Genomic DNA, 24,892 nt, shown 5'->3' on the forward strand with positions numbered 1-24,892 from the left:
TTGGCCAAGCTCTAATTACAGCCTCAGAACCTTTCAGTAAGTTTACAGCTTAAAACATCTGAGTGATTCTGCCTTTTGAAAGCCATGTGAAGTTAGAAAGGCTGCCTAATTAAAACAAATCTTGGATAAACCACTTCACGGAGATAGAAGTTTGATGGTTGGATATATCAAAAATTGTTACCAGATGTTGTGCTGAGGCCTTAACAGTTTAAAGATCATGAGGGTTTTTTTGTTGTTTTTTTTAACAAAGCAAAAATTTTCTAATTGAAGTTGTCAGCAGGAGTGAGACTAATATGCCTGTATTTGATTAAATAATAGTTTATTTAACATTCAGTGTGGCCCAAAATTGGCCACGACAAAAGTCAGAAAACATTTTAGCCAGAAGACATAAAAAGAAAAACACAGCAAACTGACAGCGCTATGTAGGTAACGCTCGGGCACTGTGGTTTGATAATGTCAATTTTGAAACTCTTCTTGCCCGTTATCCTCATATGCCATACAAGTGTATTCTGCAGCAGTGCCTCAGAATCGATTCTTTAATGTAGTTTGTATTTTCCCAAAAAGAAAAAAAAGCTAGGGGACCAATACAAACTTATTATAAGACTTACGGCTAAAACCCTGGAAAGCAAACATCATGTCTTTTTCCATTATAAACATGTAAACATCTATATTTTTAGGAGTTACGTGTGTTATGTAGACTGCTGTTCTGACTCTCACTGGGCTGTGGGGATTTTCTCTGTATAAAATAAAAGAGTGTAAGACTCACGTGGTCTGTAACAACTTGCAGGCACCTTTTCCTGATTACATGATAGGAGCACGTAACTACTTCCTTCCTCTTTGGTGGACAGCTGTGCACGGCTCTCAGATGAAACAAGCTTGTCCTCCTTTAGAAGAATATGGAGTCTTGCCTCATCCACACAGCCCTTCCTCTTGACTTTTGAGCCTCTTTCTCCCCTTTTATCTTCTTCTTCCCAGGTACACACCTTGCCTTGCGCCAATGAACAGTGAGGCAATACCTTGATATTTCCAGAATCAACATTTTAGACTTCTGCTTGACATAAAAATGTAAGAACTTGTCTGCAAAGAATACTGGGGAATGGATGCATCTTTTTAAAAAATGAATTTTCCACATAGCGGTCAATGTCTGAGCTCTCACTTGCTCTCCGTAATACACAGAGGTCTGGATTTTCAAAGTAAATTGCAGCTTACTCTGTGGCAATTATGAGAAGACAACTACACTAGAGGGTCATTAATCATTTAAACATTCAAATAAAACTCAGTGTTTCCTTTTAGATCTAAAGTGCAGCCCATAACACAATCGAAACAACATTAATGGGAGAAGGGAACGAAAAGACAGAAAACAGCTGTTGCTCCCTGGGCCAGGGTGCCGTGGGCTCTAATCAGAGGGTGAGACACTGTATACAGTCAGGGAGAGGACTCTGGTTGGTTCCCTTCATTTCCTACCGTCTTGAGCTCTCTCAGTTCAAAGGAAGTTAGGGTGGATGTTCTTACATGTCATAACACTGCATTTCTGGACATTCAGCAGAAGAGACCAACGGCTGGAAGGTTTAGTTTTCCAGCTGTTGCCGAGGAGTGTTTAAAAGTTGCTTGTTAGCTGCAAAGTGCTAATAATAACGTAAACAGGGTACAAAATGTCTCCCGTGGCTAATGAGCAAAAGCTCTGCTCTTTAAATATAACATTTTCGTTACGAAAATACATTTCAGTTTTACCAGCAGTTTACTTTAAAAACAAACTTGGTGAAGACCTGAAGGACATGACATAGTTAACCAAATGTGTCCGAGATGATAGCACGGAAAATAACTTACAGGCCAGTTGAAAAACTAATGACTCCATCATGTCTCTGGACTATTTGCCATTTTAACAAGTTCAGTTTCTGTCTGTTTGATACTCTTTAAAATGTCTTGACTTTGTGGTGTGATTTTTACTTTCACGTCCATTTCCCGTGTCCTAATTTTTCTTACCTTGTTAATGTCCCTGAAAATGGCAGCGGCAATTATGAGAAGACAACTACATTATGAGTTCATAATTATGAGATGATACCTTCTTTTTTTTTTACTTTTTAAAAAAAAAAAAAGTGAAAATTGTGAAAGAGAATAACAATTTGTTCCAGTCCGAAAAGAGTCCCAGGTAGAAGCAGGATAGAATATGGGTCTCCAGACTCCCAGCTTCCTGTGCTTGTCAGTATGCTGTGCCAGGGAATGGAAATCACAGCACTTACCATCCTGAAAGGCTCACTTCTTGCTCCCCCATGCCCCGTGGGTGATGAGTTCCATTCCTAGTTTATAGAAGCGATGACTGAAGCCAGTAAGGAACTCGTCATCTGCACTCCAGCTCAGGCACTTTGTTGACTGTCTGAGCTTAGCAAAAGGAACACATCTAATGCTATCGCCATAGGCAGTTAAGACCATTTGAATCCCTCCCCTCAACCAACAAAAGACGAACCTGGAAAGAGTGATGTGTATTTTACTGAGTACTCAACAAATATCTGTTAAGAGAGCAAAATCAACATTAGTTCATCCTATTGCTGCATATACTATGAATATGTCTTATGTTAGGTTAGATCGGTCACCAGTCGTATATCTGGATCATGTTTTAAATACTGCCATAAGATGATCTTGAAGTGTTTCTTTTATTGAGAAATAAAGTTTTCCTTAGAATCACCAGTGTATAATGCCTGGAACTTAGTAGTCTGAAAAATGACAAATGAACAAAACAAAGAAACAAGGAAGGAAGAGGATCAGAGAGGGAGAGAGAGGGAGAGGAAGCCAGGAATGGGGGAGAGAGAGGAAATGAGTCTCAGAGCTAATGAGGTTACTGCTGATCATCTAGGAAAAGAATGAACTATTCATGGATTACTAGAGCTGGAAGGGACCTTGGAGATCATTTGTTATTTGCACTCTCTGCCCTCCCTTTTATATAAATATATAAAGAGGGAAGGAGGGAACTAATTTATTGAACACCTTTTATGCGACTGGCCCAATGCAAGATGTTCTACATGCATTTTATTCATGACCCTTTGGAATGGTTGGCCACTTGCTTTTTTCTTTCTCTGAGTCAGAACCTAGTCAGAAGCTATCTAATAGCTTTATTAGATAGAGCACTTATTGGGTCTTTGCTTATATGGCTTCCCTGATAGCCGGTGAGCAGCTTGGGACCATGGGTCATGTCTTTTACAGCTATGTGTCCCCAGTATCAGCATGGCGCTGGGCACAGGGCACATTCATACTCAGTGAATGGTATTAAGTATTAATTAATGAGTAAATGAATTACAGATACATACCACCCGATTATCGCATTTAGTGTGTGTCGTGGCCTTGGTGCTTATGCAGTTCTGTGCACGGAAGACTTCTTGTGCTAGATTTACATGCTTTTAGCAGTAAGTGAGCCTTGCATTGTTTCTACTTTTTAGACTTTTGCGTTTCTTTTGGATGATATTGATTTGCTTTCATTTAGATACAGAAAAAAATATGCCACATTTTGATATTTTAGCCTTAATACCCTTATGTAACACTTATAAAATTCACTTGCTACATTATAAGATGCTTTCAGTTCATAGAGGAAAATAGAACTCTTAGCTTTTATACCTTAGAAAGAATATGGAAACGTAGTCTCATGGTCTCCTTAACTCTGAATTATAACCCAGACAAGCTAGAGACATGCCCAGTGATGCAGAATTCAAACCGAAGAGAATACCAACTCCTTATGGATGTGACTAGACCAGAAGTTGAAACTGATAGTAGCTAATCTAATATTTACAGTGTAAATATGAGAGAGTACCAGAAGAGGTATATATATTTTTCCCAGTCCATTTAGACACCTCATATCAAAGAAGGTAAGCCTTTCTTCTTGTGCATGTAGTTATTCAGTCTTTCTAGAAGATAAGGATGATACTTGGTCAATTATTTATTTTTTTTGACATATGTGCCAATGGGAACAGTTATTGACCCATTAAATACTTTTTGATATTTGACACAGGATAGTAAATACATGCATTCAGAAAACAATCTGATGCTACCTTTGTCATCATTGTGACACCTGAAAAGCTCTTTTGGTCTTTCAAGTACAGATAAACCTTCAGGAGAGTTCTCAGGTGAGCTGTCCACAAGGGCTTTTATTGTGAACCTTCCACACATATCCTGTATATTCATTGTGAACTAAGGAAATGGCATGGATTGAATCTCAGATCATTGATCATGGCGTCCGTCATGGGGCTATCCTTGCTTTTTGTGCCAACAACATTTTGCCAAGTTCTTTTAAGCAGACTCTTTGGTGGTATAGTGATCGTTATGCTATTTTCTCATAGTGTGGCTTTTGTAGAAAAAAAAGAAAATGGCATGGATCGATTTTGTCACAACAGTTACATGAGAAGTGTAGATAATGATGAACTCTTTCAAGGATTATTCACACCAAAGAAAATACTAGATGGCATGGATGGACTACTCAGATGTGATCGGTATTGACTCTATTTAAGTATAGAGGCTCTACTTACTAAAAGAATTCCCTTCTGGATAAATAACATGCAGATGATCGGGTACGTGTGCGCTCGCGCATATGTGTGTGCGTATTTATAGAAGAAACATGTTGTTTTATTTTTTTAATCTTTTACCTCATTTTTAATGCCTTACTTCTGGTAACAGTCCTTAATATTCTTTTGAGAATCCACACTTCCCTCGCTTTTATTTCATCTAGTTCAGATGAAGCTGATTTTGCCCCAGATTCACGGCTTAAGTGTGTGCTAAGATCCGTGTTACTTAGACAGGAAGCTTATTAGAAATGCCTAATCTCAGGTCCCATTTCAGACATACTAAATAAAAATCTGCATTTTGATATGATCACCAGATGATTTGTAACTCACATTAGAGAAACTGCTCTAGACCTAATAAACCAATCCAAGCATTCATCCTATATCCCACCTGGCTGTAGTGGGACAGGGACATGACCTGAGTTTGGCCAACAAGGCCCCTATTTGAGGAGACTGGGTTGAGCCATCAGGAAAGTGGACTCAGTGCTTCCCCCTTCCTTGTTCAGTTGAGAATATGGCTCTCAACGTGCAACAGTGATGTTGCCATCCAGGGACAAGATCTATGTGAGTAAGACTGTAGTCAACATGTCATGAGAGCGTTTGAATCCTGGTTAAACTACGCCTAAAGTCAGGGTTTTTCCCAGTTTTCAGTTGCGTGAGTCAGGTTTATCTTCATATTGATCTGGTTTGGGTTGTGTTTTCTGCCACAAGCAACTGAAAGAAACTAAAAGATACAGTGGTTAGTAATGATTAAGAGCTTATTGAAGTCCAGCACCTACTTGCATGGTCTCCTTAGCTGAGAGATAGAAAGAGAGCGTTTGAGCGTGTTTCACATTTCACATTAGTTGTAGCACTTAGAAGCAAAGGAATCATAAAAGTCTTGGGATTGAGATGTGTCTCCTTTCCTGCATCGTTCTCTTAATTGCTTCACGTATATTTACCTTACCTCCCCTCACAATTATAAACACTTCAAAGGCACTGAACTTTCCTTACATGAGGTGATAATTTGAAGTAATAGGACGTTTATAAATAAACGTACCAGAGCTTATACCAAGTGAGTGTAGGCTTTCAGAACCACCACCTGAGGAGGCTGCCAATTTACTCAGGTTTTGCTGACTTTGGAGAGAACATTGTTGTAAGTCTTTAGAATAATGATCAACGCCAGTTTCTGAGCCATGCGATCACATCAGCGAGTTGCTAGTTACATCTGATTTGTACTAAAGTGACACCACTGGCCCTGCCGTTCCATCTGGTCAGGACACTTCAATCCTGACTGACTAGCATCAGCCCTGTGTCCCCAGAACTGAGGGGCCTTGACACCCCTAGTATCCCAGCTCCTCCCTAAGCACTCTCTGGGAACCACTGCCATCTAGCAATGAAGGGGCAGAACCTGTCCTCATGGAGGGTCCCCCCGAATTCTGCTCCTGCGCTACAGCCAGTGGGGTTCTGATTCTGATAGAGAACCAGTATAATGAATGTCGACTGTATACCTCTGAGCAACTTAGAAAGTAGAATTATGAGTTTAGATTCAGAGGACTTGTCATCCTTGTATAATAGAAAGTGCCTAGCAATTGTATTCACAAATAAGGGATGAATAATCTATCACGAACTAGTAACTAAGAGCATGTTTCTCAAGCTCCTCAGGGTGTTGCAGTGACTTGACGGCTTTGATTTCGTGGGAAGCAGTTTTCATTTCTTCTCCTAAAAGAGGAGAGGAGGCAGAGTTTATAGAGAAGCAGATTCCTAACGGAGAAAACCCCTCCTTTATTGATTAAATATCAGGCATTTAGATTGTGAGTTTTTCCTTTCCTGTCTGTGACTTCTGCAAGCCAAGAAGATTTCAACAGGCCATAAAAATTCAAAGAAATAAAAGGGTGGAACAGGCTGTGCGTTGGTTGTTAAGGAAAATCTAAATCAACTGAGAAAGAAGGTAAAGGAAACCAATGTTTATGGCTGGGACCAAAATGAATTTTATTTGGAGTTCTAATAGAAAATTATACCATTATCACCAAGTTAAAAATTATATATTTCTCTAGTAACAGAAGCATGTCCAATCATTTAAACTACAAGCTGAAAAATATATTTTCAAAATAATGATTTTTGTGATAAAGTGATGAAGGCATTTTTTTTTATGAAACATAATGTTATGTTACGATAACCTGGTGTAAATTATTTTCTTAGACTATTAAAGCAAAACCTCTCTGCTAATAGTCAGGAATTACATTACAGTAGCATACTGCATAGTAAAATAAAGTAAAAGAGTGGATCAGCTTCCAGAAACCCCTCTATTGTAAGTGAGTATTGCTTTCAGAATTTGTTTTGAAGTATGAATTTAAGAACTATACACAGAAGACAAAACTTTTAATAATTGTATTATACCTTAGACTTTCAATATTACATTCCCATCACAGATTTGTCTAAATATTTTTCTTAACTCAGAATGAACCATTTAGAATCACCCATGTAGAATATATATATGTGTGTATACATACACACAAAGGTAAGTGTGAATGCATATATCCTGGGTTAATTACTGTGATATGTATGGACATTAATTATGCATGCTCAGTTATCAACAGCAATAGCAGACTTAGTGTGATATAATAATCATTTTCAAATAATCCTATATCTACTCAAGTTGGAAAGATTCTGACAGCAGGAGCCTTGAACAACTGCCCTGAGCAAAATAGACACTGCTTTCTTCTAAAGCTGGAAAGGAGAAAGGTAACAATTATCCCTGAGACACTGGAAACAGAGTTGTCTGATTTTTTTTTTTTTTTTTCTCTCAAATGCCTCCACCTCTTGTGAAAAGAACAGTGTGCTTGGGATGCAGTAGGCAATGGTGGACCTTTCAGAAGCAGTACTCGGATAAATAGATAATTAATGTATTAAAGGTGTAATTGAAATTAAGAATAGCTTTCATATGTGCTTTTAGTGCTGTGCAACAATTTATTATTTGTCTGAGGTGCTGTCTTGAATTTTAAGTCAAGATGCCATTTGGAGCCAAGGTAGAAAACAACACTTAAACATAACTACCTCTGAAGGTTAAACTTGATACAGAATTAAGTAGGGGTAGAAACGGAGATTATTAAACATTTGTTTTGCCCCTCCATATTTCTTCCATAAATCCGGTGTTCCTTTTTATCATTAAGAGAATTCTGAGTCAGATCAGTATTCCAGTTAAATCAAACTATTTAGTTGCTACATTAAATGTATCTGTCCAGAGGTATCTTTAGCACAGATTAAAATTCCCAATGTGCCTGCAAATTATTTGCCCTGTAAGAAATTTAGAAAAAAAATTTCCCTGAAAATGTCTAACTTAATCCTGATTTATGTTTAGTTTTAAAAAGCAAAAACCTGCAGAGAGCCTTCTTAACAACTTTAAACATATTACAATTTGCAATGAGTATATAATGGCATACACTCAGTGGTGGGAGTTTGAAGATCTGAACGTTCAAAGGAATTGTTTCTCTATTTTAATAATCATACCTCCTTATATTAATGAATTCAATTTACTGTGATATTTTCAAATTCTTTCTACATTATTTCTTTAACTGGCCACAGGTGTTTGTTTGTATTGCTTTAGTGTTCTTCTCTAAGTTTCAAAATGACACGCTCACACAGGAACTCACATTATTTTTCCATTTTTGATCCCTCCCTTCCCCCACCATCACCAAAGAATACTCGTGCCTTAGTATAAATCAGTCTATTTTCATGCTTTTTAAAAAAAAAAAAAAAAGTCAAGTTCGAGAAAGAATAGCACAGCTGTTCAAGATGTCATATCTTATAAAACAAATCTATTAGGAAGGTCAAATCCTGGAAAGGGTCAAGTTAATGATATAAGTGGAATAATTTGGTCATTTTCTGAAATTTGTAAACCTACAAACATAAAAGCCCTGCATTAGATTGACTAATTAGCTAAACCTCTGCTAATGGTGATTTTCTTCTTTAAAAGTTAGGACTTTTATGTTTAAGGCACACTTTTCTTTACCTTTTTTTTTTTCTTTTTGGTAAATGTGAATTGCTTTGAATTTTAGTCTGGTACCAATCAGTCCACTGTGTTTATTTTTGAATTATTGCCTTCATTTGGGATGAATTTAAAGGAAGATGGTTATTTCCATTTTTATTTTGCCAAAGAAATATACACATGAGCAACAAAAAATATATATATATATATAAAATTCTAAGTATATATGTGTGTATGTATCTATTTGTATATATAATAACAATTAATAAAATAATAAAGTCTTGGAAAATAGGTAGAAAAAGAGGGATGACCTAGGTCAGATCTAGCCACTTAACTTTTTGGAGCATGTAATATCTACAGATTCCTTTAATCATACATAAATTATTAATTCTTCATGAAATCTATCTCCTGGTTTCTTAAGTTTCATTGATTCATTAATTCTGCCATTATACTTTTTTTTGTTTTAATGTTGAGCCTCCTTTTAATTTATTTATTTTTATTTTTGGCTGCGTTGGGTCTTCGTTTCTGTGCAAGGGCTTTCTCTAGTTGTGGCAAGCGGGGGCCACTCTTCATCGCGGTGCGCGGGCCTCTCACTGTCGTGGCCTCTCTTGTTGCAGAGCACAGGCTCCAGACGCGCAGGCTCAGTAGTTGTGGCTCACGGGCCTAGTTGCTCCGCGGCATGTGGGATCTTCCCAGACCAGGGCTCGAACCCGTGTCCCCTGCATTAGCAGGCAGATTCTCAACCACCGCGCCACCAGGGAAGCCTGCCATTACACTTTTTCATCAGAGATATTTTATCTTCTAGCCTGTTATAACCCTTTAACTTGGGAAAGAAGTATAACTTTCTGATTTTTAAAAGCAGGTATTTTAAAATATAAGACCATCAGTCCCTGAATTTTTTAAGTTATTAAACTGGAAGACCTTGAAACCACTTTTTTTTAAAAGGAAATATGTGCATGTATTCACACAGATACATATTTTCAGTATATGTTTGTATGCACGTGAATATATTGTATATATGTGTACATTTTATTTATATGTGTTTATATATGTGAATATATTCTATATGTATATGTATTTTATATATATATATATATAAATATATATAAATAGAGGATGTCAAATTCCAAATGGTTGTTTACGGACATAAATTTATCCAAAATTATTTCTTGTCCAAAGATTTCTAAGTCTTGATCTATATAAATCTAAGTGAATCAACTTAGTGTGATCCATGAATTAAATGTACATTGTCATATTTTGTGATAACATATATCATCTGTGTGATCACACCATATGAAAAGAACACCACATTCATCTAGAATGAGTAATATGCATAAGGGAACTTGACCTACAGTGCATTTCTTTATGTTCTAGAAGATTCCAACAGCCACTGATTCCTTCCCCAAATTTCCACTTAGCTTTTAGGATGAGAAATATGTATCTTTGACAGACTCATGAAACTCGTGTAAGTGACTAAGTCACCACCAAACTGCTTTATGTAATGAATCCTTAAAAGTCTTTTGGAACACAGTGAAAACAGAAAGGAGAGAGAGAAGTCAAGAGAGGGAAGAGAGCTATTTCTATTTTTTAGATGCATAATTAATGTTATGAACTTTCTTTGAGACAGTCACCTATATGTGAGAGTTTTAGGATCACTATTCATACTTATTTTCATATTGTAAAATAAAATAAATATGAGGTCCTTCGTATATGTTTTGCTCATATTCATAAATATGTAGCTACAGATATTGAACTTTTTATGCGTGTATATATACACATCCAAAGCTTATTCAGTTATTCAGTATCTTCTAAAATCTGATATCTGTTGATACTTAGTATCTTCTGAAATTGAGAGAGAAGGAATTTAATGCTCACTGAGTGTCTGATACATGTTAAGTATGACATCTGTTATTCTCTCATACATAATTATATTTGTTAATTGTGTATGTGAATTGAGAGAACTCTAACATAGTAATAAAAATAAATCACAGAGTACTGATATCTTATTTTCCGCCTAATAAAATCAATAGTTATTAGGCTGACATATAAGACACTCTCCTAGCCTAGGAACTCTTACTGCCTTTTAAAATTTTTTTCACAGTCTTTTGTACAAGTAATTATATTTATTCTCAACTCTCCAGGAAACTCATGGAACTTTTTTAATCTAACAACATCATTGGTATTTTAGTTTCACTTATAAAATATTATATTGCTTTAATGAAAATAAAAGTAACTAGTGACACTTCACCATGTGTTTGTACTGAAAGTGGATTCATATGTGTATGTGTGTATATATACACATATATGCGTGTATGTGCATATCTGTATGTATATGTACATGCATACACACACCAACATATGCCACTTCTACTTGTTCTGAAAATTGCTCAGAAGCTCAAGCAAACAAAGCTTATTCCTTTTCTCTCCTGTCATATAATACATCGTTTAAATATGGTGCAAAATTTATTAATTTTCTTTTATGTTTCACCAAACTGAAACTGTTTTCAATTTGAGTCCTATTTTCTGTGATAATGGCTGCCATTTATATTTCATGAATACAGCTCCATTTAAAGTGATAACACTTTGATCACAGCATGTATGTATATGTACACATACACACATATTTTAACAGACTGTTTATTAAAATTAGCAGCATCCTCTCTTCTGATAGAGGTCAATTCAATTAAACTGTCATTAATTAAATGCCTACTGTGTGCAATGCACTGATAATATAAAAGAGTAAAGGAAAAAAAAAAAAGGCCCTTCCTTCAAAAGTCCCCAGTCCCTTGGGAGTGACTTGCATATGTATCAATAAATAATTGGAATCCAGCGCTCTCTCTCCTGTACCTAAGTGCTGAGAAAGCAGAGCTGTTTGATGATTTAAGACAATTCAATATATGAATTGAATTCTAAGGCAGAATTGGCATTCTAACGTTCCAAAAGCTAAGCTTACACACTGACAACAGAGTACCTTTTATGAAGAAGAGTAGTTTTGATATATTTGGGGCTAAACTTGTAAGTGTGGATTAGCACAGGAAAACAACTAAACCATTTTGGGGATCTCTTTTGTTTTTTTCTTTTGTGTGTTTTAAATTTCAGCTTCTCACTGAATCTTTTTTTCAAATATTTTTAAGAGCTTAGTAATTGATGGCATTTTCTTTGCCATTATTATTCATGTCACTAGGGAGAAATGTTATTTTTTGTAGGCAGATCACTGTAAAAAATAATAATTTGGGGTCATTTCTTGTTTGAATTTATTTGCATCTTCTGCAGAGATCGTGGACAGTTTAACAGTGTTCACGCAGGGAAAAAATAATGCCAACAGAAAAAGAATATAAACATGAGGGAGGGGAAAATAAAGTTTTAAAATCGTTCGTTGCATTGTTGTAATTTCAGAGCCCCTCTCATGACATAAAATCTCGCTCACCAAGAGGTTTGTGTCTCAGGAGGTACAGCCAGGCCTCAGTACTGGTTTCCTTATATTCTGCTCCATGTACAAGATGTCAAAGTATGAAATGATTTTAACTGTTCCTTTTGATAGGAATGACTGAGGGGTCATCTCCAGAGAGAGTAGTTCTTTCTTTGGTACGTGATACAGTGTGATTAACAAACTCCAGATAGCACAGAGAAGCAGGTCCGAGTAAGGTTTTTAAGTGCAGTTCCCTACCCAAGACGATGTATTGCCTGGCGCTGATATGGCAGTACTGGAGGGGGAATATCTGCATCTATATAAAAGCAAAGACAATCCTTGCTTTCTTCTTGAGCAGCTGCAGCCAGTCCCACTAATGGACGTGCAAAAGCAGAAACGAGCAGCACAAGGTATGTGTTCGTTTTTACAGATGGTACTGCAGACAAGTTGGTAATGGAAAAGGAAGTCGTGTACGTGAGCTATTTGACCATGGGGGTGGAGGGCAGGGAGCTACAGAAGGACAGCCCGATTACAGTACTTTCCTGTGTAATTGACCGTGTGAGTTATTGAAGCAGTTTTCCCATGAAAGATTTCAGTTCTTACAAAATTACATCATTATTGTTAAGGAAATGCATAATTCCAAGTTGTCTTTTTAAAATAATATCATTAAAACTTTAAAAATCAGCTTAGATTTCCCTGTCTGCCCAGACCCTCAATAATGAAATTATCTGCTAGATCTGGGTTTTACCTATAACAGTCACAGAATCCTTATTTAAAGACACATCTTTCATTTGAACAGTGACAGAATGTACTAGATACTTATTATAACTCTTGGAAAGGTGTATTTAAGTACCTGATTTTATGGGTCCTGAGAAAATACAAAGTTGAATACAAAATTCATTTTCAAAGAATTATTTATAGAATCAAAAATTAAATGAAGTTTAGGTTTGTTTCCCTTAGGTCCCACCCCATGTATTTAAAAGTCACAGAGAATGAAATAGTACAAGAAGTATTCCCAATATAGTCTTATAAAGTATTTAGTTATTTAGTACAAATGGCATATTTGGTATCAAGGTCTCTCGTTGACATATTTGCAGATTTTTAACATGGTTCTTAACTGTTTCAAACTTCAGTATATTTAACTGTATTTCCATAAGTTCTGTTGTTGTTGTTAAGAGGAAATAAGCAGCAATTACCATCTTTCTACTGAGCAAACTATACGCTATGTTTTAATATCTGATCTCAACTCAATAGCCTGTAAAACATGTTTGTAGAGTTAATAATATTTTAGTCTTGCTGGTATGTAATGAAGTGGAAACTATATCACACATGAAAAGTATAAGTCGACTCCATAGGTCACTGAAGAACATGTACTTTTATATCTAATGATGGGGGAAATGTTTAAGGAAAAAGAATTGTAAACATTTTTATATTATTCAAATCTCAGGAATTTGGTAAAATGACCTCATTTTTTCAGAATTGGCAGCACTTTCTCTTGAATAATGAGGATACCACACATTGCAAAAGGTTTCTGCCAAGGAACATACAAATATATAAAGTAAATCTAGTAAATTGTTACCTGAACATGTGTGTTTACAGAACTTGTCAAAACTCTAGCACCATTTTTCCTTCCCCATCTCTAGTTATGGTGAATGCAAAAGAGATCCTGGTTCACGGCTGCCTTTTCATGCTAGCATTTTTAGGAACTAAGTCAATGCACTAATTTCTGCTTTTAAACAGAGGCTTTTTTCACATATATATTTTACTCTTATTTTTTGAGACAGCAGGATCAAAACTCATGCACTGCACCCATCCCCCTTCCCCACCACTGCCTCTCCATCAGGCAAGCGCTGTGCTCTTCCTCTGGCTTCGGCTGTATCTACCAACTTCAAAAGTGATCGTTGCCATATCTGATCAAGGATGAGTCATTTCTTTCTGGTACCTCAAAACTTGGATAATTTGATCAGCTGTTATGGGGTGACTTGAAGAGATAAGGGTTCTTCAAAGCCAAACTATGGTGAAATATTTTTGGTAAAAATTCCCCGATCACTTCTTTAGTAATATGGCCTGAAACATGGTTAAGAACTGTAGCTCTGAAGTGAGGGAGACCTGGGTTTGTATCTTAGCCTGACTATTTAGCAATTGAAAAATGTTTGAAGACCTCAGTTTTCTCATCTGTAAAGTGGATAGAATAACAGTAATAATAATAGTAATAATAATTCCTGTCTCTTAGGATTGTTTTGAAGATGTCAGATAATGAAACTAAGCCTTTAGTATATTATCCTACACAAAATAAATACTTGATAAATATTAGATGCATGATGGTGATTATTTTTAATAAGTACAAAAAGTAGGGACAAAAAGTAGTCAAACAAGAGAATTCTACCAGATAATTGATTCAAAAGTGGTTTTTAGAAAAAGTCGTGTGCTTTTGCCTAGACTTAGAGACAAGGATGTATTTTTTGACACTAGGTAAGTCAAAGAACCATTCTCAGTCTTTTACCTCACCAGTAAAGTGAGAGAATAATAATGCCTGGTAATTCATTTTGAATCTAAACTGAGGTAATATATGTCAGGAGTTCTTAACCTTGGGATCCATGGGCACTCGGACCCATGTGAAATCTTTGGATACATTTTGTGAAGGACATTCTTTTGAACAGCCTGAAGTTTATTTGTAAAATACTTTACATATTTTTTTTTATTATCTGGGGAGAGTGTCATAAATTTTATCAAAAGAGTTTATGACTTCGAAGAATGTTAAGAACCATTGATATAAATGTAAATGCCTTGAGGGATGGTAACACTTAATGGACCAGCTATTATCTGTTAGCTGATACAAAAAGAATTACTGATTATTATCTGTTATTTTCTGTTTCTTTCAAAATGACCATATCACCATCACTATCATAAAACCAGTCCTACTTAGGTAATGCATAAAATACCTATATTTGTTTCTTAAATTAAATGCTTAGAAACTGAGCCTTTTGAACTTTAGGCTTTTTCTAGAAAAGTCCCTATCACCAAGAGTTTTCTATAATGTGAAGAATTCCCATAATAAATGTTTGCTAAATTTACTGTTTAAATAAAATTTGCAATAAATTTATTAAAACAGAACCAATTCTTGTATTCTCATGCTGAGGTTTGCTTAAGAGGTGCTAAAGTTTGTGCCTCCAAAAAGCCTTTTTTTTTTTCCTTTTCAGTGTCAGATTTTGGCACTAGCATAGAAGAAGGTCCCTGTAGAAACTCTCTCAGACCATTGTTGTTACTAAAGGAAAGGTGAAAATGGATCTGTGGTGGCAGAAATAGAAGCAGTGAGAGACATGAGCAGTTCTTTTGACAATAATGACTTTCACGTGAAATGAAAAAAGACAGTGTAGACATAAATCTTCAACCATATTTTCAGCTGTCCAAATACATATTGCTATAACGGCAGAACATTGTTATAGAAACAGCATGGGTTTAGAACTCCAAAGATCTGGATTTTTCTAGTCCTGGTCTGTTAACGTAATTTGTGTGTGACATCAGATGTTTACTCATTTACTAAATATGGGGTAAGTCAAAGTATGGAGATGGGGGTCCTTCAGACCTATGTAATGGGTTATATGTGTGATAAATTTCTAAAATCTGAAGATTTGAAGAATCCATATGAACAATTTAAAGCGTGAGATTTACCTTGGGAACTCTTATTTTCTGCAGTCCCACTCCACGAGTCACCAACTGCATCTCAGAAGAAATGGAGCTGATGTGTTTTAGCGTGTCCTGATTTACTGGGCAACTCCCATGTGGTGACGAGTCAGTGGGAAGGTCCTAGGCACATTCGTACCTGGGTACAATGTATGACTACTAGAGTATGAATTGCCTCATGTCCTGGAACAGAAGTTGTTCCATTGCTCCTAGCCAAGGATGTCAGTTTAGTTTACACTGGTCTCCATTAGCTTTGCTGGTGTGTTGAGGAAGTGAATGTAATAAGCCAGGTAAACAGGTTTTGTTTCCAAACTCTGAGATAGGTAATTACAAGACAGATGCTTGGCTGAACCTTGTAGAGTCTCTTCAGTTTTCTGGCAAGAAATCTGAGGGCATAGAGGGCTGTTTTCAAGCAGGCATAGTCTTGCTGTTTCAACCGATTCTTCACGATTTTATTTGAAACAAAAGGCAGCCAAGGTATTAATATCTATTGCTTTTTGTTGGCAGAGCTCTTTCCCTGCTCTTGCTAAAATATTGACCAGCCCATGCTTCTGATAAAATTCTGGCTATTAATTTAAAGGTGTTCATTGCAAGCCACCATCTGTTTTAAGTGGTTTTAGGTACTGCATTCCTTATATTCTGTAGGGTCTATTGGTGTGTAGTCAATAGTCAATTAATTCCTTAATGGGCGGAAGTGGGGGAGAGTGGCCTTCTATGTCTCTTAGTGGTGAATGATAGTGATAATGACTAAAATAATATTTATCATTTATTCAACAATTATTGAACGTCTGTTATATATGACAGTCATGAACACATTATTTAGTTTATATCAACTCTGTTGGTGGTTAATAGGGCAAAGTTATTGATAGGACATTATTACTGATGGGACAATAAGCAAGAATCTTGCTTCTGAAATGACTAGACTATTACCTATTTTTATTAAGGAACACAGAGAGTAAGCCCTCTGATTATTAGATAACTTTCAGCCTTTACATGAGATTTATTCGTGGGAGATGCTTTGGTTTCTTCAGGAATGTTTCCATATAATTTACATGAATTAAACTGTCAATGCTCACGAACGATCTCAGTTTGTATCACGTTAACTCAACACGTAGTTAGTTTTTAGCAGATGGTACTGGAAACTGAGAGATTACAGATCATGTCTGCCATATACATCACTGTAACCCCAGCTTCTAGCACAGTGTCAGGCACATGGTGGACGTTTAATAATTATTCCCAGAACTGAGCTGAATTAAATTTACCACTGAAATTTTATTACTGCAAAGTTGTACCAGAAGGTTCTATCATAGCCATCTGTGCATTTCCCTAGAATGAAGTTTTCAAAGGATTCTTGATATAATCGAATAAACATAGAAATTATTTAAAGAGTTAAAAATACTTGAGGTACCTCCAGACTAACAGCATGTATATCAAATTTCAGATTGATTTGATTTAAAATGGCTAAGATATAAAACCATAAAAAATGTGAGTAAATGCTCTGCCTATCAAGGCTTGTTATGTAATTACATGGTTTCAGTATGGTTCTTATTCATAGAAAACTATTATAAAGCATCATTTCTGCACAAATAACTCCACTAGTAGGGATTTTTAATATCTTGAAGATGAATATCCATGTCTCTAAATGTTAAGCCACTTGAATTAGTAATTCAATCAAATTTACTTTTTATTAATCAAATGAATAAGTTCTGTGTTAATGATGAAATTTGAAAACCTTAAAATGTTTCTTTTTGGCTGATCTTCAAATAATAAAATAAAATAAGCAATAAAACAGATGAACCAGTTTGAAACTTCTTTTCCCATTCTTATTCATTTCTAAAGACACATCTGGGTTTACCAACGTATGTGTTAGGGCTCAACTCAGAGGGATCTGCAACTGACTGAGAATTTAAGCACCATAGAAGCAAAACTTCAATCAGAAGCTTTGAGAAAAATTTAATGATAGTGATGCCATACGGTGGTTAGCTGTGAACCTAAAGACTAAAGGTTTTTTCGGTTAGTCATTACACGTCTTGGTGTACTCTATAGCAGGAAAAGGAAAACACTACATTGGATTTTAAGTGTACTTGTGTTAAAAGATGGGTGTGTCATTTTCTGTTTCAAATCCTGGCATGGATGATTGTGCAAATTCATCACCTAAATTGCTGTTGTGAAAATCAATATGGTGGTTCTAAAAATTTGAAACGTGGAAAGGAGACAGGTGATCCAAAATTCTCAGTAAGTCACTGGGCTGGCCTCGGAATTCCTTGCAATTAACTGTTCCTACCACTGCCCATCCTTTTTCACACAGGAAGTTACCAGCCAACAGAAATAACATGAAGGCCACACAAATGCAACCTAAAAGTTAGTGGGCAAACTATTTAAACTTGAAGTTAAAAGCAATCAGTTCCTTGTTGATTCCAGAATTTCCTCTGTAGAAATTTTCAGTTGAGATGACTTTCAGGTAGATTGGGGTTTTCGGCCAACCTTCCTTCACTCTTGCCCTCTGTTGAAACCACATAGAAGCAGAAGGTGCCCTGAGAGAAGGCCAGGGGCAGAGGATGCTATGACTGTGTGTAGCTTTGGATGTGTAAAGGACAGCTTTCCTTCAGCCTGAAAGGAGCACCTATCAAGTACGCCACCGGTGTTATCCACTAACTACTTATTCCTGTCATTTCCTCTCCCAGAAGTGTGCTTATCCATATCACTCAGTTCTCCTCTCTCCTGCACAAAGTCATGGAGGTACACATTATTATCATCTCTTAAAAACAGCCTGTAGGAAAAGGAGAAACAATGTATTATTTAAAACATACACACGCACATACAGAACCATCAGCAATGCATGACTCTAGTGATGCATATGCAGGAGAGTTGCAGCTTTGTTCTACCTGACCTTGTATCCTCAGGACATAGCAAGTATCTGGCTTCAGCTATTTCTCAGAAATAAGTGTGGGATGTAGGACTGGAAAATTAACTCTCTTGATTTTATTGTCTACAACCTCATTAGCCCTCTCTGACCAACTGAAGATAGATTTGTCAATCCAAATGGGAGACATTTCAAAGGAATATTTTTTAAAAACTTTTTTTTTCAAAAACAGAAGTGATGACTAGTGATAAAAATAATAGCAAGAGAGATTATTTTCAACTTCATTAATGTTTAGCTGCTCAAGACAGAGAGCACTGTCCTAGGTGCTTATTACTTAGACTATTTGATGACTGTTAAGAGACATGATTTCTGTCTTTAACATAGTACAAAGGAGAATGACAAAATATTTTAAAACTCTGCTATACCTGATAAACTATGAATGAAATAAGACCTTTAGTGCCTTTCTTTCTCTTTAACAAGTTCATTGTTAAAAAGTGGGGCAGGGGAAACTTCTATTCTGCTTCCTTCGCCAGCAGACTGCTTCTCAGCACTTGATTGGGCTAAGGATGTTGGTGACTTCAGAATAAATGCCATACTCCATCCAGCCAGGTTCTCACTGTGGGTCAGGGCTCTCATCTGCGGTGTGATTTAGAGAGATGTGGCACGGTCTACAACTCTGTGCTCACACAACTAAGGATATTGCCCACTTCTCCCACCTTCTCTGTTGCTTCCAGTAATTCCAAGTGCATCAAACATAAGGTTCTACAGTGCTCACCAAAGTGATACATTTGTTTAGATGGGAGGTAACTTACTATGTGAAATATTTCTCACCTACCTCCCACTCTCCTCCCGCACACAAGCAGGCCCCTGTTGAATTCTAGGTGTGAACACCTAGACATTTCACTCTGACTCAACTTTCCATTCTCATATTTGATAAGGTTGGCACAAATAAAATACATGTGATTATACCCAACTATATGCTTTAAGCATATCTAAAATGTGCAATAAGTAGATTAAGGAGATATAAACGAAACCACAAAATATTTTTCTCTTACAAAAGAAATACAATTGAATCCCCTTGATGGATAGCTAACTTGAGCACCTACTACATACCTGGCATTGTTTTATTACATCCATTTGTCCATATTAATACTCACAGCAGCTCACACTTTAAAGATGAGGAAATTTAAGCATTGCCAGGTTAAGTAACTTGCCCAAAATTGCACCCAGCAACTCAAGACAGAGACGTGTTTTGAGTACAAGTTGTCTGACTCCTAAATCTGATTATTAACCCCCCCATGCCATACTGACTCCGAGTAAGTGAATCCAAAGGACTCCTGATGTATTTAAAATAAGATATGGTTTACCTAAAATATACCAGCCTTTATTGGAGCCTAAGTGCTGCTTAAAGCAAGATACGCCTGTGGAAACCAGTCCTGTAATTTCAGGATTTTCCCTCGAACTAATGAAGGGCATTTTCTTTGCAAGAGAATTAAGCACAAAGTTGTGCAAGGATTGAAGCGTTCTCTGAAACCAGGATTACACCCACTTTGGCATGCTGTGTCAAGCAGCCAGGGCATAAGGAAAAAAAAGCAGGCTGCAATGAATGGTTATACATTCAGATTTGAGCCTCAGACATATATGTGGGTCAGTTTCCAAATGGACATTTACATTGCCTTTACATGGATCAAACTGGTGTTTATTTGCAAAACGTGTTATTTCGATCTTGGAAAAAAAGACAGCATGGCCCCAGGGAATTTTCACAATTATAACCTAACTAGGCTCCCCAACTTACCTCGGATAAAGGGGGCCCCCAGAGTGTTTGATAAACACAACCTCTAATAGATCGTTGATTTGGGGGAAACGGCAGTCTGTACTTTTGCAGTAGGTCCCAGTTTGGACTTTGAGGGCTAACACCCAACTTTTGTGCTGCTCTTATTGAGACTGAGAAATTTATGATACATTCCTGGCCCTGATTTGGGGTGGGGGGAGTAAAGAAAAAGGGGAGCCAGAGATTATCTTTGTGAAAAACTCTAGCTTATATTACATCACTTAAAGTAGCCCAACCTGCTACACTAATGAAATTGTGTTCTTGGTTGAAAAGGACAATTGTTAGCCTGACTTTGTGTTCACTAAAAACATTCCCCCAATCTTGTTAAATTATTGCTCTCATTTCAGATTTTTATGGCTATGCAGCTTACCAGTCCTCATTTCTTTACGTTTCATTCATTTTCTTTGTATCGATGATTAATGGAGGATGTTGAATGTTAGAGTGAGCAGGCATCAGCAATTGCAAGATCATAATTAGTTTAGCTGACGAGGGCCTCTGATAGCACTTGCATCTGGATGGAAAAATTACCCTATAGGGAACTGGCTGCTCACCAGGTCTTTTTAGTGATACATTGTGAAACACCCGATGAATCAAATGCCCTTTCAATGCCAAGAAAGTGTTCCAGTCTTGAAGCCAAAATTATGTCTGCAGAAAGCTTTCCATTTGAAATGTATCAGAGTACAATTATAACCATTGTATTTTCTTGGCAGGGATACCACTCGTCTACAGTATGGACTCAAGTTAAATAAATTGCCTAAATTTTATGAATCCCTGAAATTTTGACTTATGGTGTTTGTAATTTTAAATTTACAACAAAATTGGGCTCCAGCAAGACTTTTTCCACTCCTTATCTAACATGCATATTTTATCATTAAAGGCTTTACTTCCTAGAGAAAGGAGAGCAGAGTTGCAATTCAGGCTCTTTTTTTTTTTTTTTTTTTTTTTCAGCAAGAGAGTTCCATTTCCTGCCTGTTAGTATTTGCGCCCACAAACACAGCCTGACTTTTGTTTCAATGAGAAGTTTAATGGAATCATTACTTGATAGCAAGAATGGAACAAGCAGTACTAATGATCTACTTTCAAATATTCTTGGATTATTTTTGAATCTGGTGGTTAGAGAATTCAGCCCACTAAAATCAATTTGTGTTCAGAAATGCTTGTGATTTCCAAGTCTGAGTCAAATAAAATAAATAAATAGCCATTGATGGGACTATGTTGTCTGGCTTAAGTAGGCCCCTCATAAGGATTCTCATTAGTAATACTGTACTTCTAGTTGGCAGAAGTTTCTACTATTCCTCTCAGCTTTGGGAGATAGAGGGTGTGTTCTCTTTCAGATTTTACAATTGCAAACCAAAAATTAGAACTGAGTGTCTTACAGTCTCTTAATACTTATGTTACGTGAATGACATCCAAAAAGACACACATCAGGTTTAATTGTAAGTGGTTTACATGCTGCATTTATTCCAAGCTTGACTATATTTTAAAGCTCAGGTAGCCTGTGCTCCTCCCTTTCCAGAGTATATTAAACATATTGGCAGGCTCTGTCTTTTGACTTTTGTTTTGACACTTTTAAAAGGTATATTTTAGGGTTCAGCATTTAGGAACCATCATGAAAGGCACAAAACCCAAAGTTCAGAAAGTTAAAGCTGTTTCTGTGAAAGGCCTTTGGTGTTGCACACACCTCATCCATCACTGTACGGTTAATTATAATGAAAATCAGTGGTGCCTATTAAACACAATTGAACCTGACCTCATTATGGGCAGTGTGGTTTTATACTGTCATTGTTGCTAGTCTAAAGACAAAACTCCTGGGTTGATTTGGTCTAACTCCACTGATCATGTGACTCACCTCTGACCTTGTGTCTTTTTTTTTTCCCATTTCAGAGGCGTAGAGGCTCGGGTGTTTTTTGTGCCAATTGCTTGACCACAAAGACCTCTCTCTGGCGAAAGAATGCAAATGGCGGATATGTATGCAATGCGTGTGGCCTCTACCAGAAGCTTCACTCGGTAAGAACTTGTTAGACTGTTTCAGGAAAAACTTTATAAAGCACCCTGGTCTGTGGCATGATAAGTTCCATTCCCTGGCTTGCAGTGCCTGCCCCTGCAGAGTTTAATGCAGTCGCTTTGAGTGCACATGTGATTTATGGTGGACCGGCCTTAGATGTTATGGGGAGATACATCTGAGATCATTAGTAATGCATTATGCTTCTTTTGATATAAAAGAGGAAAATGATTGATTTCTGGGAACATCACATAACGGATAGTTGAACAAGTGGTTATCAGAATTCAGTGAAATTAATTTAGGTAGAAAGGAGAAACTTCAAAAATTCAGAAGTACATACAAATTTAAAAATAAAAAGGGGTTCTCTCCCATGTTCATTATAAAATCTAGGGCAGGGGGAAAATGCTTATTTTCCAGTTTACCATTGGAATTTGCAAGTGTCATTTGGGGGCTGGAAGTTGGACCCGTTCAGAAGAGTAGTTCTAAACTGGGACCCAGGATGCCAGCGCTCTACAGTGCTTCCAGTGGTATCTGAGGGCTTGCAGAGCACACAGCAGAGCAAGATGCAAAAGTGCTTTGTGTTTTAAGATCTCCGGCTGACTAATTTCTAGGGCTCTCTGAGGTACCTCAGTTATTGCTAACCAAATTTTAGGTGGAATCCTCTAATAAAATTTAAACTCACAAATCTCCCATCTTTATATGCATTTGACTTCTTGAGGATATTTTTTTAGTTTAGATAGTTTATCTGCTGACCAGAGCTGCCTTTAAAAATAGGAATGCCCCATGTAGTAAGCAGAAATCTATTTCCCTCTGCCGTTTTCATTTTGTTTGGCATTTTACCACAGCTCTAGCACCGGCCAATGAATAGATCACAGCTACGGAGAATATAATTTTAGACAAAATGTCCTCCTAAATGGACCATTGGAAGCACTCTTTTAAAAAATGCATGCTGCCAACAATGCTAATTGGTAGTAAACTGTAAAAACCTTAGTTATTAGCATGGAGCTAATAGAAGGATTCCCCACCCCCTGACACACACACACACACACACCACCATGACCTTACTTTTTCTTAAACTTCACCACTTAAGCACAACAATAAGCTTCCATTCAGTGGGTACTGACATTAATAATTTTAATTGAACTCAGGCCAGTCAAAGGCCAAAAATTAATTAAACTGCTGCTCTTCCAGGTTATGGTAATTTAACAACTGCAATATAAACTAAACTTTTTTTTTTACAGTTTCTTTAATATTCATCTCTCCAGAGATGAGATGTTTTCAATTCTGAGGTTTTTTAAAATCACAGATTTAAACACATAAAGGTTATACTCACATTTCATGTCAAAGACTGCCACAAAAATTATGAAAGTTTAAAAAAGGTATTAATGCATATTTCAGATTTCTTTAGAAGACAGAGATTAACTACTGCATATTTTTATAATATGAATATGAACTCTTTATAAACCTGAAATTCTGAACAAAGTAAATGAACAGGGAATAGCCAAGGGGATGTGGCATTTTCATTCTGAAATGAATAATCTGATTGTCAGTAACAAGTGTGTTATCCTTTTTCCTTCAAAATATCTTTGTGACAATAAAAACATCGCAAAATGTTTTGTATTTTGTTTAACATATAAAGTACGCTCTTGCATTGAGGTGCCTCCTTTCTAGGTATAATTCATGAGTTACGTATTGTTTATATTCATATTTTATGTAGAGATTACTTCCTGATTTCAGTAATCTTTTAGAAAAATCAGATTTTAGCCCATTTAAAGATTCTCCTAAATTTTTCATCTGTAAATATGCATTGATTTATTAAACATATTCTCTTGATTTTATAAATCAAAATTAGAGCTCTTACTGCAAGTAGAGTTTTTATTATAGTCTTATCTATGGATTTGAGTCATGTAATATAAACACCTGTTGACCATGTACATAAATACGAATCATATAATACTTAAGCTGAGTGAAAGTCAGCATTCTATTTAAGTACAGAGTAGACTGACAGATAGGATATTTGTACCGAGCCTACAAATAAATTTAGATTGTCAACAGAAAACAAATGCTTCACCTGTTCACAAGTAAAATCTTCCATAGTGAGTAGTTATATAATTAAAGAAAAAAAAAAGTGAGAGATTTTTAAAAACACCTCTCACTGATAATGGCTTTGATTACCTGATATCTTTCCTTACAATTCTGTCAGTTTGTCTTTGATTATTTATGTTCTGATGTTTAATATTCTATATTTAGTCAGCTGGGGCTGGCATAACAAAATACCATAGACTGGGTGGCTTAAACAGCAGACATTTATTTTCACACAGTTCTGGAGGCCGGAAGTCTGAGATTAGGGTGCCATCCTGGCTGGGTTCTGGTGAGGGCTCTCTTCCTGGCTTGCAGAGGGCTGCCTTCTCACTGTGTCCTCATTTAACCATATTTACCTCCTAAAGGCCTTATCTTCAGATACAGTCACATTGGGGTTAGAGCTTCGACCTATGAATTGTAGGAGGGGTGGGGAGAGGGGGACACAATTCAGACTGCAGCCATGTTATCATTTCTCCACAGTTGTCATCAAAACCTATCTCCCATGTTACT

General features: G+C 36.5%; 1 protein-coding gene across 2 annotated transcripts in view; it reads left to right on the plus strand.

Annotated features, from left to right (window-relative positions):
• TRPS1 (transcriptional repressor GATA binding 1) overlaps window positions 1-24,892 on the plus strand; it is a 253,726-nt gene that overhangs the window by 221,684 nt on the left and 7,150 nt on the right. For both annotated transcript variants that reach the window (XM_082674391.1, XM_082674392.1), the window contains exon 5: window positions 22,183-22,305. In XM_082674391.1, the coding sequence (XP_082530517.1) occupies window positions 22,183-22,305 (123 nt within the window). The remainder of the gene's footprint in view (window positions 1-22,182; window positions 22,306-24,892) is intronic.

Source organism: Grampus griseus (genome assembly GCF_964374135.1).
Source record: "Grampus griseus genome assembly, chromosome: 17".
NCBI lineage: Eukaryota > Metazoa > Chordata > Mammalia > Artiodactyla > Delphinidae > Grampus > Grampus griseus.